General features: G+C 39.5%; 1 protein-coding gene across 1 annotated transcript; it reads right to left on the bottom strand.

Annotated features, from left to right (window-relative positions):
* Positions 1–5,560: 5,560 nt before the first annotated feature.
* Positions 5,561–11,322, bottom strand: LOC145877183 (uncharacterized). The gene is made up of 2 exons (XM_082972474.1): positions 10,670–11,322; positions 5,561–7,940 (listed from the first exon to the last, which is right to left on the bottom strand). The coding sequence occupies exons 1-2, from the start codon at positions 11,091–11,093 to the stop codon at positions 7,054–7,056; spliced, it is 1,311 nt and encodes a 436-aa protein (XP_082828600.1). The 5' UTR covers positions 11,094–11,322; the 3' UTR covers positions 5,561–7,053.
* Positions 11,323–23,301: the final 11,979 nt, after the last annotated feature.

Genomic DNA, 23,301 nt, shown 5'->3' with positions numbered 1-23,301 from the left:
CATTTAAAATGGTTAAGGTAGGGGTTTAGGGTAGGGATGTCCCAAGGATCCCAGATAGCATTGACCATTGTGCATTCTTCTCTCTCTTTTACATAGCAGGTGATGGGTTCTGAACTTGAAAATATGAAATATCCTTATTCATGTCAATGTTTGAGGGGAATGTAGAACGTTTACATTCTGTCAGAATGTGTTATTGTTAGACGTCAGGGATCCTATGGAAGAAGAAGGGCCACAGTCTGGAACAAGTCAACAGGACAGCCGTGAGGTGGGGAGGAGAAGGACCACAGTCTGGAACAAGTCAACAGGACAGCCGTGAGGTGGGGAGGAGAAGGGCCACAGTCTGGAACAAGTCAACAGGACAGCCGTGAGGTGGGGAGGAGAAGGGCCACAGTCTGGAACAAGTCAACAGGACAGCCGTGAGGTGGGGAGGAGAAGGACCACAGTCTGGAACAAGTCAACAGGACAGCCGTGAGGTGGGGAGGAGAAGGACCACAGTCTGGAACAAGTCAACAGGACAGCCGTGAGGTGGGGAGGAGAAGGGCCACAGTCTGGAACAAGTCAACAGGACAGCCGTGAGGTGGGGAGGAGAAGGACCACAGTCTGGAACAAGTCAACAGGACAGCCGTGAGGTGGGGAGGAGAAGGGCCACAGTCTGGAACAAGTCAACAGGACAGCCGTGAGGTGGGGAGGAGAAGGACCACAGTCTGGAACAAGTCAACAGGACAGCCGTGAGGTGGGGAGGAGAAGGGCCACAGTCTGGAACAAGTCAACAGGACAGCCGTGAGGTGGGGAGGAGAAGGGCCACAGTCTGGAACAAGTCAACAGGACAGCCGTGAGGTGGGGAGGAGAAGGACCACAGTCTGGAACAAGTCAACAGGACAGCCGTGAGGTGGGGAGGAGAAGGGCCACAGTCTGGAACAAGTCAACAGGACAGCCGTGAGGTGGGGAGGAGAAGGACCACAGTCTGGAACAAGTCAACAGGACAGCCGTGAGGTGGGGAGGAGAAGGACCACAGTCTGGAACAAGTCAACAGGACAGCCGTGAGGTGGGGAGGAGAAGGACCATAGTCTGGAACAAGTCAACAGGACAGCTGTGAGGTGGGGAGGAGTGAGGAATTTAGGCTGAGGTCAGGTCAGGTCAAGTGAGGAAGAACTCATGTGACTAAAGTTCTGCCTAGCAACAGAGGTGTAATTCAACATCAGTTCACCGTCTCAACTCATACTGTATTGGAGCTGCAGCAGCTTCTACTAACGTTAGCTTCGTTAACTAACTAACTAAGGACGGTGACCTGTCCAGACGAGATGTTACAACGAACTGAATCGTCAATAGAGGTCTTCCTCTTTATATAGGCTGCTACAGCATGCAATACTATTAACTCACAAGGGGGCATAATGTGACATGTACAATACTATCCCATTTTGGAAACGTTACATGGATAATACTATCCCATTTTGGAAACGTTACATGTACAATACTATCCCATTTTGGAAACATTACATGTACAATACTATCCCATTTTGGAAACGTTACATGGACAATACTATCCCATTTTGGAAACGTTACATGTACAATACTATCCCATTTTGGAAACATTACATGTACAATACTATCCCATTTTGGAAACGTTACATGTACAACACTATCCCATTTTGGAAACGTTACATGTACAATACTATCCCATTTTGGAAACGTTACATGTACAATACTATCCCATTTTGGAAACGTTACATGTACAATACTATCCCATTTTGGAAACGTTACATGTACAATACTATACCATTTTGGAAACGTTACATGGACAATACTATCCCATTTTGGAAACGTTACATGTACAATACTATCCCATTTTGGAAACGTTACATGTCCGCCCCCTTGTGGAGGGAAATTAATATCTTAGATGGTAGCTGTAGATGGGATTCAAATGCATAATGGTATTAATACAGTGTCTAGACTACCTCTTTTGTATGAATGCCCTTCAGAATCCAAACACAGTATTGCCACGCAGCAAAATGTTGCGTATAATCTTTCAAGTCAGCCTGATAAAATATTGAACAATTTGTGTACAAAGATATCTTGAAATGTGATATTATGCCTGTATGACAGTACTGTTACTGTATGGCAGTACTGTATTGGCTAGTGCTTTCTCCAATATGTTCTTCTATTTTACATTCAATTGTATGTCGATGCCATTTATCTTTAAATATTGATGTAGTACATTTACAATTACGTAATTTAGCAGACGATCTTATCCAGAGCGACTTACAAATTACAAAGTATATATATATAGATATATATATATACATTAATGCTTGTAAGACTATTCTTTGACACATTTTCTCTTCCTTTGAAATTCTTATAGGACAGAAGATGGACACAATGCAATTGGGATCAAGAAGGTACAGATATGTTGTAGGACAGCTGCATTTGAAGTGTACATTTAACCTACATAGCAGTCAATACAAACTGAAATCTATTAGCATACAAATGTGTGCAAATTATCTTCTCAGAAATGAATAAAGTCCATGGAATGGATATAGACAACAAGAGAATAAGGACTAGCAGAGGTAGAGAGTCGAGGCAGGGGTGAGGACATCATCCTGCTATTTTGGCAGTCCAGATCTCTGAGAGGAACTACAGATCTCTGAGAGGAACTATAGATCTCTAGGAGGAACTATAGATCTCTGTGAGGAACTATAGATCTCTAGGAGGAACTATAGATCTCTAGGAGGAACTATAGATCACTGTGAGGAACTATAGATCTCTAGGAGGAACTATAGACCTCTAGGAGGAACTATAGATCTCTAGGAGGAACTATAGACCTCTAGGAGGAACTATAGATCTCTGTGAGGAACTACAGATCTCTAGGAGGAACTATAGATCTCTATGTTATTATCCAAACATCAGATTAAGACTCAGTCACACAACTCTCATATCACAGTCACACAGTGCTATTCACAAACATACCTAATCAATGAGTTGTTTTTCAACAATATTTTAACCTGCAGGAATATTTTCTAATTTGTATCTCATAGTTAGTTCCTAGGATAATGAATCAAATACATTTACATCTTTCAATACTTCTAAAATGGGGTCCAGGTTTAAAACAATTACAGGTGCACCTTACTATCTTATACTATATCATAAATGGTCTTAACTAGTAAACACAGATTCTAGTTTTCATCCAGTTTGCACAGATAGCTGACTCAGCCTCAGATTCTACTGACTGGGCCCTGTTTACACCTCCACACAGGAATACACACTCAGAGCCTACAAGGATTTTCTAAAAACTCCACTTTGCGTCTTTCGCTCACCTCTTCCTTTTTAAACTACGTTGGAGATGTGGTATCCACTCGGCTCACTGCCTCTCAGATCAAAGGTGGGTCCATTTGCTCCGTTCCCGCAGTGTGGTTTCCCTGAGATCCCAAGTTTGAGGGATCCCTTGTGCACCATTTACCCAGGTCGGCAGGAGCGGTCACCAAGTGAAGATTCACATCCCCGTCGCCAAATGTGGTGGTTAATTTCTTTAATATCAATTGAGACAAACTTATCACACAAGTCAGAGTTATTCTTAAACTAAATCTTTATTCACTTATAAGGGAGCAGGTCAATACAACACACATATAAAGTCAATCAATTGGGTGCCCTATGATAATGATGGCTGGTCGAACAATCACCCCCAGATGATTCATTGAGAGATGAATCACCCGCAGATGATTCGTTGAGAGATGAATCACCCCCAGATGATTCATTGAGAGATGAATCACCCCCAGATGATTCGTTGAGAGATGAATCACCCCCAGATGATTCATTGAGAGATGAATCACCCCCAGATTCGTTGAGAGCCCCGAGACAAAAGTACAAAGGTCTTTTACAGCCAAGACACACCCCTTTTAACCTACATGACCAACAACAGATGTATAGAACGGGTCACAAGGTTAAGACTTGTATGAAAGACACATAATTCTCAGCAGAGTGTATCTTCTGTAAAAACAGTACTCTGTGTAGAGACCAGGGTCTGGCCCTGGGGTCATCTCTCCCTGGTACCATATAGAACAGAAACATTAACTCATGTTCTGGAATGCAGTCTCTTTAGGTTTTATCACCCAAAAGACATTGCAAATCTCCTGTCAGTGTTTTCTCCCAGAGGCCCATCCTCAGTAGAACACAGACATAATAGTTATAAGAACCCTCTATTCTGTTGCATAAAACAACCATTTGATTCAATAAAAGTATTATAACATAATCTTGCAGTTTTGCTCACAGTGTCTACTGAAAGTTGACTAGTAACAACAACTGGGACCTAAAAGACACCCACCCATGAGACCCACTAAATCTGCCCAAGAAGAGGAAAACAAAAGAAAAACCCACACCAAACTTAAAGACAGGAAGTAAACCAAAAAGGTGGAGCAACTAAAGGTGTTGACTCTCCACATGTATCAAGACAACTGGAGCACTGGGCCAGACACTCTTAAATAGAACCTGGACCAGCTCAGGTGAAACACCTTCCCACTAACGAGATGGACAAGCCAGCACAGGGGTAACACATACTGACTAACGAGGTGACACCAATCAGTGCGTCCTACGTGCTAACGAGCTAGACGTGCTAACGGAGCTAGACGTGCTGACGAGCTAGACGTGCTAACGAGCTAACGAGCTAGACGGGCTAACGAGCTAGACGGGCTAACGAGCTAGACGTGCTAACGAGCTAAACGTGCTAACGAGCTAGACGGGCTAACGAGCTAGACGTGCTAACGAGCTAGACGTGCTAACGAGCTAAACGAGCTAACGAGCTAGACGGGCTAACGAGCTAGACGTGCTAACGAGCTAAACGTGCTAACGAGCTAGACGGGCTAACGAGCTAGACGTGCTAACGAGCTAGACGTGCTAACGAGCTAGACGTGCTAAAGTCCAACCTCAAAACATAAATGGAAAAACCAAAGCCTGTAACACCTTAAGACAACAAATATATCCTATATTTTTGTTGGAAAAGTTTGAGCACCAACAACAGAAAACAACTTCCATTTCACATTATAATCAACTACAATGCTTCTCCTTCACCAATATAAACATGGGGTCTACTGGCTGTCAACAATTAAAAACAATTATTTAAATAATAATATACAATCGTATTATTTTATTCTCCTTTTTCTTACTATAGAATCCTAAAACTCACTAGCTTCTAGAACTCTCGTCCCCTTGGAAGGAACCCAAAAATAAACTCAAATCAAATTGTATTAGTCACGTGTGCCGAATACAACAGGTGTAGTAGACCTGTAGACCTAACAGTGAAATGCTGACTTACGAGCCCCTAACCAACAGTGCAGTTTCAAAAACCTACAGAAAATAATAAGAGATAAAACTCATCTCCAAAACGGAAAAACGTGTCAAAATAAATTGTGATCCATGGCAACGCACTGGTTAAACGCAAAATACAAATCTTTTTGACTGCCCACCCTTGAGACAATCAGCAACCAAGTTGTCCTTACCACAGACATGTCTGACTTCAAGAGGAAACTCCTGCAATATCCATAGTAACTTTTCACCTCACTGCGGAGCTTCTCTCTCTTTTCAGGGTTCACTAGATAGGCATGTTGTTGGATCGGGGCCCAGTCCCCAATGTCATGCTCTAGTACATTTGGGTTGGCACATCTGAGAATGAACCCTGATATTCTAATAGCAGGGCAACAATGTCAATATAATTGTACCCAAAAAATGAAAATTGGTTGCATTAAAAATAATCATTACTAAATGTTACATGAAATGTAAATATGAAATATTTGGTTGCATAGTCTACTTTCAACAGCTTTTCAATGACATGTTGCTAGGTGGGATATCCCCAATGTCAAAACACAGTTTTAACGTGTCCAAATCAATAACCAATATGCAGAAACAGTTTGTGATAAATTGAAAACCTAAACATAACATGTGCTATATACACAAACATCTGCCACAATAAACACAACACATGGAAATGGGAGATATCTGTTACCTCACTGGTTAGAGGACAACCTGCAGAAGACAGTCAGCTACATTTTGGAGTGATGCATTTAAATGTAGGGGTCACTAAACAAAGGAACACAACACTTATTTGTCATAACTCATCGATATCATGTGGAATTTTTATTTTTATTTTTTTATTTTACCTTTATTTTACCAGGTAAATTGACTGAGAACACATTCTCATTTACAGCAAGAACCTGGGGAATAGTTACAGGGGAGAGGAGGGGGATGAATGAGCCAATTGTAAGCTGGGGATGATTAGATATCCATGATGGTATGAGGGCCAGATTGGGAATTTAGCCAGGACACCGGGGTTAACACCCCTACTCTTACGATAAGCACCATGGGATCTTTAATGACCTCAGAGAGTCAGGACACCCGTTTAACGTCCCATCTGAAAGACGGCACCCTACACTGGGCACTGTCCCCAATCACTGCCCTGGGGAATTTGGATATTGTTTAGACCAGAGGAAAGAGCGCCTCCTACTGGCCCTCCAACACCACTTCCAGCAGCATCTGGTCTCCCATCCAGGGACTGACCAGGACCAACCCTGCTTAGCTTCAGAAGCAAGCAAGCAGTGGGATGCAGGGTGGTATGCTGCTGGCAATCAATTGTGCGAAAGGAGGAAGATGAGTTTACACGTCCTGTTAAAACGAACAGCTCAAAAACCACACGGAATCTGGGAATAATGTGTACATCCCTGGTTAGAGGACAATTTGTAGAAAACAGCTCGCTACATTTTGAAGTGTTGCGTTTTGATTCAAGTGGGTCACCAACATGGTAAGTGTAACACAGCTCTTTTTTTGTTAGTCACTTTTTGTTAAATCACATAAATAGTACTCTTCCATTTCAGAGCCTGGATTTTCCCCCTGAGGCTAATATCCATATCATGCTGAAATCAATAGAACAGGGGACAAACGTTTAGGGTTCTACATTGTGACATCATTAAAATATTCCTACTACAATGTTAAAACATTCTACATTGTGACATCATTAAAATACTCCTACTACAATGTTTAAACATTCTACATTGTGACATTAATTCATTGATATCATGAAACAACTCCTTCATGAATTTTCTGATGTTTGATCAGAGATCTTTTATCAAAGTATCTCTTCACACATTGATCACAGCTATAAGCTTTCTCTCCTGTGTGTGTTTTCTGGTGCATCTTCAAATTCTGTGAAGTTGAGAATCTTTTTCCACAATCTGAACAGTGGAATGGTTTCTCTCCTGTGTGTACTTGCTGGTGTCTTGTCAGATTGCCAGATTCAGCAAAACTCTTTCCACATTGACAACAGCTATAAGGTTTCTCTCCTGTGTGTGTTCTCTGGTGTAATTTGAGCTGGCAAGATTGAACAAAACTCTTCCCACATTGAGTACAGCTATAAGATTTCTCTCCTATGTGTGTTCTCTGGTGCACTGTCAGATGGCCAGATTGACCAAAACTTTTCTCACATTGACCACAGCTATAAGGTTTCTCTCCTGTGTGTGTTCTCTGGTGTAATTTGAGCTGGCCAGATTGAACAAAACTCTTCCCACATTGAGTACAGCTATAAGGTTTCTCTCCTGTGTGTATTCTCTGGTGCACCGTCAGATCTCTAGATTTTAAAAAACTCTTCCCACATTGACCACAGCGATACGGTTTCTCTCCTGTGTGTATTCTCTGGTGTGATATGAGGCTGGTTGACTGAGTAAAACTCACCCCACATTGAGTACAGCTAAAAGATTTATCTCCTGTCTGGATTCTCGGATGAATTTTAATGCCTGATGAGGTGAATCTCTTCCCACAGTCAGAGCAGGAGTGAGATTTCTTCCCTGTGGGTCTCTGCTGGTGTTTATTGAGGTGTTCTGATCTGGAGAGACTCTTCTCTGCCTCGTCAGCATCATGAGGTTGTTGAGGCTCCCCAGAGGATCCACGATAGTCCCATATCTCTCCTGTGTGAACAACAAAGTCAGACAGATGGTTAAATGCCCACAACAGCAGAAATCCACTGTTTATTTGAGGTAAAAGGTGATGCCCAGATCATACCCATGAACTTGTACAACAATTGACTTCTGTTAAATTATTTGACCATTAAGACAGTCAACTTAGCAACAATCATATTTTGTCTTGTTTTCAAATCAGTAGTAACTAGAAATAAGTTATTAAAGTTGTTGTAACTCTAAGCAGTGTGCCAGACAACTATTGGTCTCCAATATAGGTCCCTTTCTGTGTTTGCTAAAATTGCAGCACGAAGGCAATGCGCACACAATTTGATTGCAGAAACTCCTCCCTGCTAATGAGGAAACCGCTAGTTATGGATGTAGTATATCTGGTAATGAGGAAACCACTAGTTATGGATGTAGTGTATCTGGTAATGAGGAAACCACTAGTTATGGATGTAGTATATCTGGTAATGAGGAAACCACTAGTTATGGATGTAGTGTATCTGGTAATGAGGAAACCACTAGTTATGGATGTAGTATATCTGCTAATGAGGAAACCACTAGTTATGGATGTAGTATATTTGGTAATGAGGAAACCACTAGTTATGGATGTAGTATATCTGGTAATGAGGAAACCACTAGTTATGGATGTAGTATATCTGCTAATGAGGAAACCACTAGTTATGGATGTAGTATATCTGGAAATGAGGAAACCACTAGTTATGGATGTAGTATATCTGGTAATGAGGAAACCACTAGTTATGGATGTAGTATATCTGCTAATGAGGAAACCACTAGTTATGGATGTAGTATATCTGGTAATGAGGAAACCACTAGTTATGGATGTAGTATATCTGGTAATGAGGAAACCACTAGTTATGGATGTAGTATATCTGGTAATGAGGAAACCACTAGTTATGGATGTAGTATATCTGGTAATGAGGAAACCACTAGTTATGGATGTAGTATATCTGGTAATGAGGAAACCACTAGTTATGGATGTAGTATATCTGGTAATGAGGAAACCACTAGTTATGGATGTAGTATATCTGCCTGGAGCAAAAATGGTGAGCAAAGATTTTAGTTTTTCACAATGTATTCTGAATGTGAATGGGGGAAATTCAGGGGAGTAACCTCCATTTCCAGGTTGATGATGAGTTCATTTCACACTACTTTGGATTATAATTGTAAGGCTCGTTTGAATGTCCTGCTTAATATAATGTTTGTGTCGTCATCGCAAATCAACCACTTTGTACGTAAAAAACACTTCAACCAGTAAAATGCTCTTTGGCTTTTCCATCAGCCTGACAATGAGGGTTTGTACACTGTTTGCCAAATTGGCCCTTAACTTCACCTAACAACAAACATACCTATGTAATGAACGAAGCACTTTGGTTGTTGTTGCATGACATACATAGTGTCCTCTAGGACCCATAACAATAACATAGACCTACTGTAGGACCCATAACAACAACATAGACCTACTGTAGGACCCATAACTTCACCTAACAACAACATAGACCTACTGTAGGACCCATAACTTCACCTAACAACAACATAGACCTACTGTAGGACCCATAACTTCACCTAACAATAACATAGACCTACTGTAGGACCCATAACTTTACCTAACAATAACATAGACCTACTGTAGGACCCATAACTTCACCTAACAATAACATAGACCTACTGTAGGACCCATAACTTCACCTAACAATAACATAGACCTACTGTAAGACCCATAACTTCACCTAACAACAACATATACCTACTGTAGGACCCATAACAACAAATATAGGAAAATATCTCTGTGTGTTGTACAATAGCCTATCCATCAAGGAACAGTTCTCTACACATGATGAGCTAAGTATCTCTGTGTCCAAACAGACTAACGAGACCCTACAGTAAATCAAGCAGACAATAACACACTATAAACATCAATTTGTTAGGGATGTTGGATCCAACGTGGAGCACGGCATAACTGTCTTTACCAGAGTAATGAATGAAGAAGCACTTTGGTTGTTGTTGCATGTCGTGATGTTTGTCATGTGACTGTCATTCAGAAAATGATTTCCTGGATCAGCTGATGATAGTTGAACATGTGACTGTAACTAAACAGCTACAGTATTATGAATTATGTGTAATTATTGAAGAACCACATTAATGACCGTATCCATTTGGGTGTTGTCAATAAAGTTACTATATATATATATATATTACCTTTATTTAACCAGGTAGGCCAGTTGAGAACAAGTTCTCAAAATGGTTTGTGTCCCTGTTTTATTAGATAGTACTCACTGTATTTACTGGTGTTAATCAGATCAATGTCCCTGTTTTATTAGATAGTACTCACTGTATTTACTGGTGTTAATCAGATCAATGTCCCTGTTTTATAAGATAGTACTCACTGTATTTACTGGTGTTAATCAGATCAATGTCCCTGTTTTATTAGATAGTACTCAATGTATTTACTGGTGTTAATCAGATCAATGTCCCTGTTTTATTAGATAGTACTCACTGTATTTACTGGTGTTAATCAGATCAATGTCCCTGTTTTATTAGATAGTACTCACTGTATTTACTGGTGTTAATCAGATCAATGTCCCTGTTTTATTAGATAGTACTCACTGTATTTACTGGTGTTAATCAGATCAATGTCCCTGTTTTATTAGATAGTACTCACTGTATTTACTGGTGTTAATCAGATCAATGTCCCTGTTTTATTAGATAGTACTCACTGTATTTACTGGTGTTAATCAGTTCTCCAGTCTTCTCTTCTTCGTCCTCCTCTAATGTGACAGTAATCTCCCCCTCTTCAGCCTTAATTCCAAAAACGTCTTCATCTTCTTTCACTTCATCCTCCACTCCAAAAACTGCATCTTCCTCCTCTTCTTTCACAGTAACATCCTCCTCCTCTTTCACGGAAACGTCTTTCTCCTCTTCTTTCACAGTAACATCCTCCTCCTCCTTCACTCTTAACACGTCTTCCTCTTCTTTCACTGTAACGTCTTTCTCTTCTTCTTTCACTGTAACAGCCTCACCCTCTACTTGTTTTTGTATTGTAACAGCCTCCTCTTCCTCCTCCTCTTTCACCAGAGCTTCTTTCTCCGTCCAACAGACATCCTCTTCTTTAACAGGAGGAGAGTAGCTTAGTGAACTCATGGTCGGAGATAATAGCTAGTTAGCATTAGCGACTAGACTAGTGCTAATTTAACCAGCCAGCTAGTTGACTTACAACGTAAATATTAAATTTAATGGGGTAGCTAGTTGTTTCCACATAAGTATGTTTAAAGCAAAATGGCAATTAAACCACGAAATTGTCTAAAGAACTTGATTGTGCCGACTTTGTTGGCTAGCGAGCTACCGAGGTGGCTGCAGTTGTTGAAGAGTTCCGTCCACTAGATTACACGTCACACTAGAAACATCGCCTGAAAGACACATGTCGCCATCTGCTGTCTGGAGGGAGGAAACGCAGTTGGAGGGAAAACTATTTTTATTCTTCATTGAATTATAACATTATAAAGCAGTTTAGGGAAACGTTTTTTTCCTCTCCATTAAATATGAATATTATATCAACACGTACAAAGAGCAACAAGTGTTGTTTGATTAGTTCAGATTTTTTATGAGAATTTAAAACAAACTCTACATCTACTCCACATCTGTATTTCTGATTCAGTCAAATAACTAGATATCAAAATAAGCACCTAGTTATTGATACCCTTGATAAAGATGAGCTAAAATTACTGTATAAAATAAATAAACTTTACCCACAACCAGGATATTTTAGCCGAAAATCATTTCACATTCAAATATGTCATTTTAAATGGCGCAATTCAATCCAGCTGGGCCTTTTTAACACAGACAGTTGTTTCTGCTGTAGATGTTATGCCTTTGTACAGATCTAGGATCAGTTCTCCTCCACAATGCATATTCAGTACCGGTCAATTGTTTGGACACACCTCCAAATTCAATGTTTTTTCTTTATTTTAACTATTGTCTATGTTGTAGAATAATAGTGGAGACATCAAAACTATGAAATAACTCATATGGAATCATGTAGTAACCAAAAAAAAGTGTTAAACAAATCAAAATATATTCTATATTTTATATTCTCCAAGTTTATCATTTTAAAAGGCTAATTGATCATTAGAAAACCCTTTTGCAATTATGTTAGCACAGCTGAAAACTGTTGTTCTGATTAATGAAGCAATAAAACTGGCCTTCTTTAGACTAGTTGAGTATCTGGAGCATCAGCATTTGTGAGTTCGATTACAGGCTCAAAATGGCCAGAAACAAATCATTTTCTTCTGAAAATTGTTAGTCTATTCTATTTCTGAGAAATGAAGGCTATTCCATGCGAAAAATTGCCAAGAAACTGAAGATCTCGTACAATGCTGTGTACTACTCCCTACACAGAACAGCGCAAACTGGCCTAACCAGAATGGAAGGAGACCCCAGTGCACAACTGAGCAAGAGGACAAGTACATTAGTGTCTAATTTGAGAAACAGACGCCTCACAAGTTTTCAACTAGGTGCTTAATCAAATTGTACCTGCAAAACACCAGTCTAAACGTCAACAGTGAAGAGGCGACTCCGGGATGTTGGCTTTCTAGGCAGAGTTGCAAAGAAAAATCCATATCTCAGACCGTTTTAAAAAAAAGCAAAAGATTAAGATGGGCAAACTAACACAGACATTGGGAAGAGGAAGATTGGAAAAAAGTGTTATGGACAGACGAATCTAAGTTTGAGGTGTTCGGATCACAAACAACAACATTCGTGAGTTCCAGAAAAAATGAAAAGATGCTGGAGGAGTGCTTGACTCCTTCTGTCAAGCATGGTGGAGGCAATGTGATGGTCTGGGGGTGCTTTGGTGGTGGTAAAGTGGGAGATTTATACAGGGTAAAAGGGATCTTGAAGAAGGAAGGCTATCACTCCATTTTGCAAAGCCATGCCATACCCTGTGGACGGCGCTTAATTGGAGCCAACTTCCTCCTACACCAGGACAATGACCCAAAGCACAGCTCCATTTAGGGAAGAAGCATTCAGCTGGTATTCTGTCTATAATGGAGTGGTCAGCACAGTCACTGGATCTCAACCCTATTGAGCTGTTGTGGGAGCAGCTTGACCGTATGATACGTAAGAAGTGCCCATCAAGCCAATCCAATTTGTGGGAGGTGCTTCAGGAAACATGGGGTGAAATCTCTTTAGATTACCTCAACAAATTGACAACTAGAATGCCAAAGATCTGCAAGGCTGTAATCGCTGCAAATGGAGGATTCAAAGTCTGAAGGACACAATTATTACTCCAATTAAAAATCATTATTTAAAACCTTGTCAAAGTCTTGACTATATTTCCTATTCATTATGCAACTCATTTCATGAATGTTTTCATGGAAAACAAGGACATTTCTAATTGACTCCAAACTTTTGAACGGCAATGTAGGTTCAACAGGTTTGAGCACCGAATCGCATGCGCAGTGTGGCCTTTTTGTCATCTACTAAACCACTGGCCGTGTTCGAGAGCATCAAATCCATGCTGCATTGTGGGTAAATGGTCACTGGCTGACTGATTTATAAATAATAATGAGTAGTTATTTATGATGTAAGGTGATGTGTAGATCAGTCAGTTGGCAGTCGCCTGCAGTGTCGAACAAGCCCAATACCAAACCAATCAGGTGGTTGTTTGATGTAATGAAGCTTCAGACGCCATTGATGACGTGCTGCTGATAAAGTGATACAGGCATCGGTACACTGCTTTGAAGTTTACTGCTTAGCGATTTGGACGCAGGCCTCGTAGCTCCGGTATCAAACATAACATCCCTAATGAAAAGTTGTCAAAACAAAAAGTAGCAAGCAGGTTGATTTCCTCTGTCGATTTGAGCCCACAGCAAGAAGGCACCAGAGCCTACCGTGCTAACGGGTTCCCTCTAGATAACCCAATCACACAGTACATGGAAAGGTGTGGTTAACGTTTGTAAGCTTGAGCAATATATCAACCTAGTGTGACCTTCCTGTTCCCATCTCTCAAGTCAGTGAGTCAACACAGGAAGGAGCAATGAATGGATAGTTCATTTATTTCCAAAGCTGCAATGATGGGACACACACAGTGTGGATGAATGATCAGTAGTGACGGGATATAAATAGCACTCCTACAGCAATTCTCCATAAATCTGCCCTATAATATACTAACAAAAAACTATCAAGATGTCTGTCAAAGTTATTATGATCATATAGTGGATTTAACAGTTCCTAATAATTCCTAATTTACTATAATAAAATAAATACATTGTTTCCATGTGTAATCTCATATTCACAACATCAGAATAAACTGTCATCCATTTTAGTATCAAAATATATCAAATTAACCTGAAATATTACTCAATGTCCCCCTCTGGTGGTGAAGAAGTATAATCCACCTAAACTAACAGAACCGGGCTGATAAACTGGCTGGTGTTCATGAGTTTATAAAACACATACTTTATACATGTCATAAATTACCTGCATTGATGAGACACACAGTGTGGATGAATGATCAGTAATGACAGGATATAAATAGCACTCCTATAGAAGATGCAGTGAGGATGAATGATCAGGATATAAATAGCACTCCTAAAGAAGATGCAGTGTGGATGAATGATCAGAATATAAATAGCACTCCTATAGAAGATGCAGTGTGGATGAATGATCAGGATATAAATAGCACTCCTAAAGAAGATGCAGTGTGGATGAATGATCAGAATATAAATAGCACTCCTAAAGAAGATGCAGTGTGGATGAATGATCAGTAGTGACAGGATATAAATAGCACTCCTAAAGAAGTTGCAGTGTGGATGAATGATCAGGATATAAATAGCACTCCTAAAGAAGATGCAGTGTGGATGAATGATCAGAATATAAATAGCACTCCTAAAGAAGATGCAGTGTGGATGAATGATCAGGATATAAATAGCACTCCTAAAGAAGATGCAGTGTGGATGAATGATCAGGATATAAATAGCACTCCTAAAGAAGATGCAGTGTGGATGAATGATCAGGATATAAATAGCACTCCTATAGATGATGCAGTGTGGATGAATGATCAGAATATAAATAGCACTCCTAAAGAAGATGCAGTGTGGATGAATGATCAGTAGTGACAGGATATAAATAGCTCTCCTAAAGAAGATGCAGTGTGGATGAATGATCAGGATATAAATAGCACTCCTAAAGAAGATGCAGTGTGGATGAATGATCAGAATATAAATAGCACTCCTAAAGAAGATGCAGTGTGGATGAATGATCAGTAGTGACAGGATATAAATAGCACTCCTAAAGAAGTTGCAGTGTGGATGAATGATCAGGATATAAATAGCACTCCTAAAGAAGATGCAGTGTGGATGAATGATCAGAATATAAATAGCACTCCTAAAGAAGATGCAGTGTGGATGAATGATCAGGATATAAATAGCACTCCTAAAGAAGATGCAGTGTGGATGAATGATCAGGATATAAATAGCACTCCTAAAGAAGATGCAGTGTGGATGAATGATCAGGATATAAATATCACTCCTAAAGAAGATGCAGTGTGGATGAATGATCAGTAGTCAACAGGATATAAATAGCACTCCTAAAGAAGATGCAGTGTGGATGAATGATCAGGATATAAATAGCACTCCTAAAGAAGATGCAGTGTGGATGAATGATCAGTAGTGACAGGATATAAATACCACTCCTAAAGGAGATGCAGTGTGGATGAATGATCAGGATATAAATAGCACTCCTAAAGAAGATGCAGTGTGGATGAATGATCAGGATATAAATAGCACTCCTAAAGAAGATGCAGTGTGGATGAATGATCAGGATATAAATATCACTCCTAAAGAAGATGCAGTGTGGATGAATGATCAGTAGTCAACAGGATATAAATAGCACTCCTAAAGAAGATGCAGTGTGGATGAATGATCAGGATATAAATAGCACTCCTAAAGATGATGCAGTGTGGATGAATGATCAGTAGTGACAGGATATAAATAGCACTCCTAAAGAAGTTGCAGTGTGGATGAATGATCAGGATATAAATAGCACTCCTAAAGAAGATGCAGTGTGGATGAATGATCAGAATATAAATAGCACTCCTAAAGAAGATGCAGTGTGGATGAATGATCAGGATATAAATAGCACTCCTAAAGAAGATGCAGTGTGGATGAATGATCAGGATATAAATAGCACTCCTAAAGAAGATGCAGTGTGGATGAATGATCAGGATATAAATATCACTCCTAAAGAAGATGCAGTGTGGATGAATGATCAGGATATAAATAGCACTCCTAAAGAAGATGCAGTGTGGATGAATGATCAGGATATAAATATCACTCCTAAAGATGATGCAGTGTGGATGAATGATCAGGATATAAATAGCACTCCTAAAGAAGATGCAGTGTGGATGAATGATCAGTAGTGACAGGATATAAATACCACTCCTAAAGGAGATGCAGTGTGGATGAATGATCAGGATATAAATAGCACTCCTAAAGGAGATGCAGTGTGGATGAATGATCAGTAGTGACAGGATATAAATAGCACTCCTATAGAAGATGCAGTGAGGATGAATGATCAGGATATAAATAGCACTCCTAAAGGAGATGCAGTGTGGATGAATGATCAGTAGTGACAGGATAAAAATAGCACTCCTATAGAAGATGCAGTGTGGATGAATGATCAGGATATAAATAGCACTCCTAAAGAAGATGCAGTGTGGATGAATGATCAGGATATAAATAGCACTCCTAAAGAAGATGCAGTGTGGATGAATGATCAGGATATAAATAGCACTCCTATAGAAGATGCAGTGTGGATGAATGATCAGGATATAAATAGCACTCCTAAAGAAGATGCAGTGTGGATGAATGATCAGGATATAAATAGCACTCCTAAAGAAGATGCAGTGGGGATGAATGATCAGGATATAAATAGCACTCATAAAGAAGATGCAGTGTGGATGAATGATCAGTAGTGACAGGATATAAATAGCAGCCCTAAAGGAGATGCAGTGTGGATGAATGATCAGGATATAAATAGCACTCATAAAGAAGATGCAGTGTGGATGAATGATCAGTAGTGACAGGATATAAATAGCACTCCTATAGAAGATGCAGTGTGGATGAATGATCAGGATATAAATAGCACTCCTATAGAAGATGCAGTGTGGATGAATGATCAGTAATGACAGGATATAAATAGCACTCCTATAGAAGATGCAGTGAGGATGAATGATCAGGATATAAATAGCACTCCTAAAGAAGATGCAGTGTGGATGAATGATCAGAATATAAATAGCACTCCTATAGAAGATGCAGTGTGGATGAATGATCAGGATATAAATAGCACTCCTAAAGAAGATGCAGTGTGGATGAATGATCAGAATATAAATAGCACTCCTAAAGAAGATGCAGTGTGGATGAATGATCAGTAGTGACAGGATATAAATAGCACTCCTAAAGAAGTTGCAGTGTGGATGAATGATCAGGATATAAATAGCACTCCTAAAGAAGATGCAGTGTGGATGAATGATCAGAATATAAATAGCACTCCTAAAGAAGATGCAGTGTGGATGAATGATCAGGATATAAATAGCACTCCTAAAGAAGATGCAGTGTGGATGAATGATCAGGATATAAATAGCACTCCTAAAGATGATGCAGTGTGGATGAATGATCAGTAGTGACAGGATATAAATAGCACTCCTAAAGAAGTTGCAGTGTGGATGAATGATCAGGATATAAATAGCACTCCTAAAGAAGATGCAGTGTGGATGAATGATCAGTAGTGACAGGATATAAATAGCTCTCCTAAAGAAGATGCAGTGTGGATGAATGATCAGGATATAAATAGCACTCCTAAAGAAGATGCAGTGTGGATGAATGATCAGAATATAAATAGCACTCCTAAAGAAGATGCAGTGTGGATGAATGATCAGTAGTGACAGGATATAAATAGCACTCCTAAAGAAGTTGCAGTGTGGATGAATGATCAGGATATAAATAGCACTCCTAAAGAAGATGCAGTGTGGATGAATGATCAGAATATAAATAGCACTCCTAAAGAAGATGCAGTGTGGATGAATGATCAGGATATAAATAGCACTCCTAAAGAAGATGCAGTGTGGATGAATGATCAGGATATAAATAGCACTCCTAAAGAAGATGCAGTGTGGATGAATGATCAGGATATAAATATCACTCCTAAAGAAGATGCAGTGTGGATGAATGATCAGTAGTCAACAGGATATAAATAGCACTCCTAAAGAAGATGCAGTGTGGATGAATGATCAGGATATAAATAGCACTCCTAAAGATGATGCAGTGTGGATGAATGATCAGTAGTGACAGGATATAAATAGCACTCCTAAAGAAGTTGCAGTGTGGATGAATGATCAGGATATAAATAGCACTCCTAAAGAAGATGCAGTGTGGATGAATGATCAGAATATAAATAGCACTCCTAAAGAAGATGCAGTGTGGATGAATGATCAGGATATAAATAGCACTCCTAAAGAAGATGCAGTGTGGATGAATGATCAGGATATAAATAGCACTCCTAAAGAAGATGCAGTGTGGATGAATGATCAGGATATAAATATCACTCCTAAAGAAGATGCAGTGTGGATGAATGATCAGGATATAAATAGCACTCCTAAAGAAGATGCAGTGTGGATGAATGATCAGGATATAAATATCACTCCTAAAGATGATGCAGTGTGGATGAATGATCAGGATATAAATAGCACTCCTAAAGAAGATGCAGTGTGGATGAATGATCAGTAGTGACAGGATATAAATACCACTCCTAAAGGAGATGCAGTGTGGATGAATGATCAGGATATAAATAGCACTCCTAAAGGAGATGCAGTGTGGATGAATGATCAGTAGTGACAGGATATAAATAGCACTCCTATAGAAGATGCAGTGAGGATGAATGATCAGGATATAAATAGCACTCCTAAAGGAGATGCAGTGTGGATGAATGATCAGTAGTGACAGGATAAAAATAGCACTCCTATAGAAGATGCAGTGTGGATGAATGATCAGGATATAAATAGCACTCATAAAGAAGATGCAGTGTGGATGAATGATCAGGATATAAATAGCACTCCTAAAGAAGATGCAGTGTGGATGAATGATCAGGATATAAATAGCACTCCTATAGAAGATGCAGTGTGGATGAATGATCAGGATATAAATAGCACTCCTAAAGAAGATGCAGTGTGGATGAATGATCAGGATATAAATAGCACTCCTAAAGAAGATGCAGTGGGGATGAATGATCAGGATATAAATAGCACTCATAAAGAAGATGCAGTGTGGATGAATGATCAGTAGTGACAGGATATAAATAGCAGCCCTAAAGGAGATGCAGTGTGGATGAATGATCAGGATATAAATAGCACTCATAAAGAAGATGCAGTGTGGATGAATGATCAGTAGTGACAGGATATAAATAGCACTCCTATAGAAGATGCAGTGTGGATGAATGATCAGGATATAAATAGCACTCCTATAGAAGATGCAGTGTGGATGAATGATCAGGATATAAATAGCACTCCTATAGAAGATGCAGTGTGGATGAATGATCAGGATATAAATAGCACTCCTAAAGAAGATGCAGTGTGGATGAATGATCAGGATATAAATAGCACTCCTATAGAAGATGCAGTGTGGATGAATGATCAGGATATAAATAGCACTCCTAAAGAAGATGCAGTGTGGATGAATGATCAGGATATAAATAGCACTCCTAAAGAAGATGCAGTGGGGATGAATGATCAGGATATAAATAGCACTCATAAAGAAGATGCAGTGTGGATGAATGATCAGTAGTGACAGGATATAAATAGCAGCCCTAAAGGAGATGCAGTGTGGATGAATGATCAGGATATAAATAGCACTCATAAAGAAGATGCAGTGTGGATGAATGATCAGTAGTGACAGGATATAAATAGCACTCCTAAAGAAGATGCAGTGTGGATGAATGATCAGTAGTGACAGGATATAAATAGCACTCCTAAAGAAGATGCAGTGTGGATGAATGATCAGGATATAAATAGCACTCCTATAGAAGATGCAGTGTGGATGAATGATCAGGATATAAATAGCACTCCTAAAGAAGATGCAGTGTGGATGAATGATCAGGATATAAATAGCACTCCTAAAGAAGATGCAGTGGGGATGAATGATCAGGATATAAATAGCACTCATAAAGAAGATGCAGTGTGGATGAATGATCAGTAGTGACAGGATATAAATAGCAGCCCTAAAGGAGATGCAGTGTGGATGAATGATCAGGATATAAATAGCACTCATAAAGAAGATGCAGTGTGGATGAATGATCAGTAGTGACAGGATATAAATAGCACTCCTATAGAAGATGCAGTGTGGATGAATGATCAGGATATAAATAGCACTCCTATAGAAGATGCAGTGTGGATGAATGATCAGGATATAAATAGCACTCCTATAGAAGATGCAGTGTGGATGAATGATCAGGATATAAATAGCACTCCTAAAGAAGATGCAGTGTGGATGAATGATCAGGATATAAATAGCACTCCTATAGAAGATGCAGTGTGGATGAATGATCAGGATATAAATAGCACTCCTAAAGAAGATGCAGTGTGGATGAATGATCAGGATATAAATAGCACTCCTAAAGAAGATGCAGTGGGGATGAATGATCAGGATATAAATAGCACTCATAAAGAAGATGCAGTGTGGATGAATGATCAGTAGTGACAGGATATAAATAGCAGCCCTAAAGGAGATGCAGTGTGGATGAATGATCAGGATATAAATAGCACTCATAAAGAAGATGCAGTGTGGATGAATGATCAGTAGTGACAGGATATAAATAGCACTCCTATAGAAGATGCAGTGTGGATGAATGATCAGGATATAAATAGCACTCCTATAGAAGATGCAGTGTGGATGAATGATCAGGATATAAATAGCACTCCTATAGAAGATGCAGTGTGGATGAATGATCAGGATATAAATAGCACTCCTATAGAAGATGCAGTGTGGATGAATGATCAGTAGTCAACAGGATATAAATAGCACTCCTAAAGAAGATGCAGTGTGGATGAATGATCAGTAGTGACAGGATATAAATAGCACTCCTAAAGAAGATGCAGTGTGGATGAATGATCAGGATATAAATAGCACTCCTAAAGAAGATGCAGTGTGGATGAATGATCAGGATATAAATAGCACTCCTAAAGAAGATGCAGTGTGGATGAATGATCAGGATATAAATAGCACTCCTAAAGAAGATGCAGTGTGGATGAATGATCAGTAATGGCAGGTTATAAATAGCACTCCTAAAGAAGATGCAGTGTGGATGAATGATCAGGATATAAATAGCACTCCTAAAGAAGATGCAGTGTGGATGAATGATCAGTAGTCGACAGGATATAAATAGCACTCCTAAAGAAGATGCAGTGTGGATGAATGATCAGGATATAAATAGCACTCCTAAAGATGATGCAGTGTGGATGAATGATCAGGATATAAATAGCACTCCTAAAGAAGATGCAGTGTGGATGAATGATCAGGATATAAATAGCACTCCTAAAGAAGATGCAGTGTGGATGAATGTTCAGGATATAAATAGCACTCCTATAGAAGATGCATTTTCCAGTTTGCTACCAACTTGAAAGAGGGAACTTTAGCATAAAACCCACATGGAAAACTGAGATTCGGCAAATAACATATAAAGAGAGGCCAAACCAACAACAGAAGTTACTAAAACATAAATTGCTAATTTATGATGTAAAAGGTGGATGGTTTATGATCTAATGTCAACTTCATACATTTCTATCCCAGGACCACTCAATTTCTAAATTCTCCATAAATCTGCTTTGTATTACCCAGAATCCCATACCTTTATCACTGACTGTAATGTAAAGACACGAGCAGCAGTCTAAGGTCCTGCATCTCAGTGCTAGAGGCGTCACCACAGACCCTGGTTCAAAACTAGGCTGTATCATAACAGGCCGGGATAGGGAGTCCCATAGGGCAGCGCACAGTGGCCCAGCATCGTCTGGGTTAGGGTTTGGCAGGGGTAGGTCGGTCATTGTAAATAATAATTTGTTCTTAGCTGGCTTGCCTGGTTAAATAATGGTTAAATACATTTTTTAAATGTAACTTCATTACACCGTTACACTGGCATACAAACTCGGTAGCATAGAGTTGATAATACATATGACGTTGGGAAATAGTGCATTGTGGGTAGTTTAGAAGATTTCCCGAAATAAGTTCATACATTTGTAATAATGCAAAAACATAGCTGTTTGTACTTATAGGTAACCATATCGTGTCTACAACTAGCTTAGTAAGTCTTTAACCACACTGTGTTGTTACGCTGGTGAGTAAAAACTCATGCTTCCTACACTTTAACTTTTTGTCTGACAATAAAATAAACATTTTACTCAACTGCGTTACCCTATCCAGTCAGCAGATGGCGGTGTGGGAATTTAAGGTAATGCTGTTGGTGTGACGTATAATCTAGTGGACGGAACGCTTCTTTCAACAGTAGCAACAGTTATTCAGCGACCTCTGTAGCTTGCTAGACAAAATAGCCGAACCAATAAAGCTCTTTGGGCGCTTTAGTGTATATTAGCAACTGTGTTTTAAAGACACTTTTGTCGTCTAGTTAGTTATCCGATTTAATTTCATATTTACGGTGTTGTTGTTATTAGTCAGCTAGCGGGCTGGTTAAGTTAGCATTAGCCTAGCTAGCTAACATCTCCGACCATGCGCTCACAAAGCTACTCTCCTCCTGTTAAAGAAGATGTCTGCTGGACGGAGAAAGAAGCTCTCGTCAAAGAGGAGGAGGAAGAGGAGGCTGTTTCAATACAAAAACAAGTAGAGGGTGAGGCTGTTACCGTGAAAGAAGAAGAGAAAGACATTACAGTGAAAGAAGAGGAAGACGTGTTCAGAGTGAAAGAGGAGGAGGATGTTACAGTAAAAGAAGAGGAAGACACGTTCAGAGTGAAGGAGGAGGAGGATGCAGTTTTTGGAGTGAAAGAGGAGGAGGAGATGACTGTCACATCGAAGAAGGAAGAAGAGGAAGAAACTGGATATCTGGTCCCGGTTTCCCAAAGGCATGTTAAGGCATCCAATGGTTCTAACGATGAACGGGCCCTGATTAACACTAGTAAGTACTGTTTTAAAAACAGAGGCACAAACTCTACACGTGTTAAACTGAGGTGTTAAAGGGGAAATCTGTAATTGCTACATCCATTTTTTTTTTCTTTAAAATTATTTAATTATAGCCATTGGTTCTTGAAGAATATAACACATGCCTCATGAGCTTAGTTCAACTGTTGTACCCCATC

The sequence above is a fragment of the Salmo salar genome, unplaced genomic scaffold (genome assembly GCF_965601325.2).
Source record: "Salmo salar unplaced genomic scaffold, fSalSal1 ptg000691l, whole genome shotgun sequence".
NCBI classification, from domain to species: Eukaryota; Metazoa; Chordata; class Actinopteri; order Salmoniformes; family Salmonidae; genus Salmo; species Salmo salar.
The sequence above is the reverse complement of the archived record's forward strand: the minus strand, read 5'-3'. Positions and strand labels throughout refer to the sequence as shown.

What these genes read in the sequence shown, in the direction of transcription:
- LOC145877183 (XM_082972474.1), bottom strand. Translation starts at nt 11,093, where the DNA reads ATGAGTTCACTAAGCTACTCTCCTCCTGTTAAAGAAGAGGATGTCTGT. An exon ending in GATTAACACCAGTAAATACA is followed by an intron (nt 7,941 to 10,669) that starts GTGAGTACTATC and finishes TTGTTCACACAG; the next exon opens with GAGAGATATGGGACTATCGT.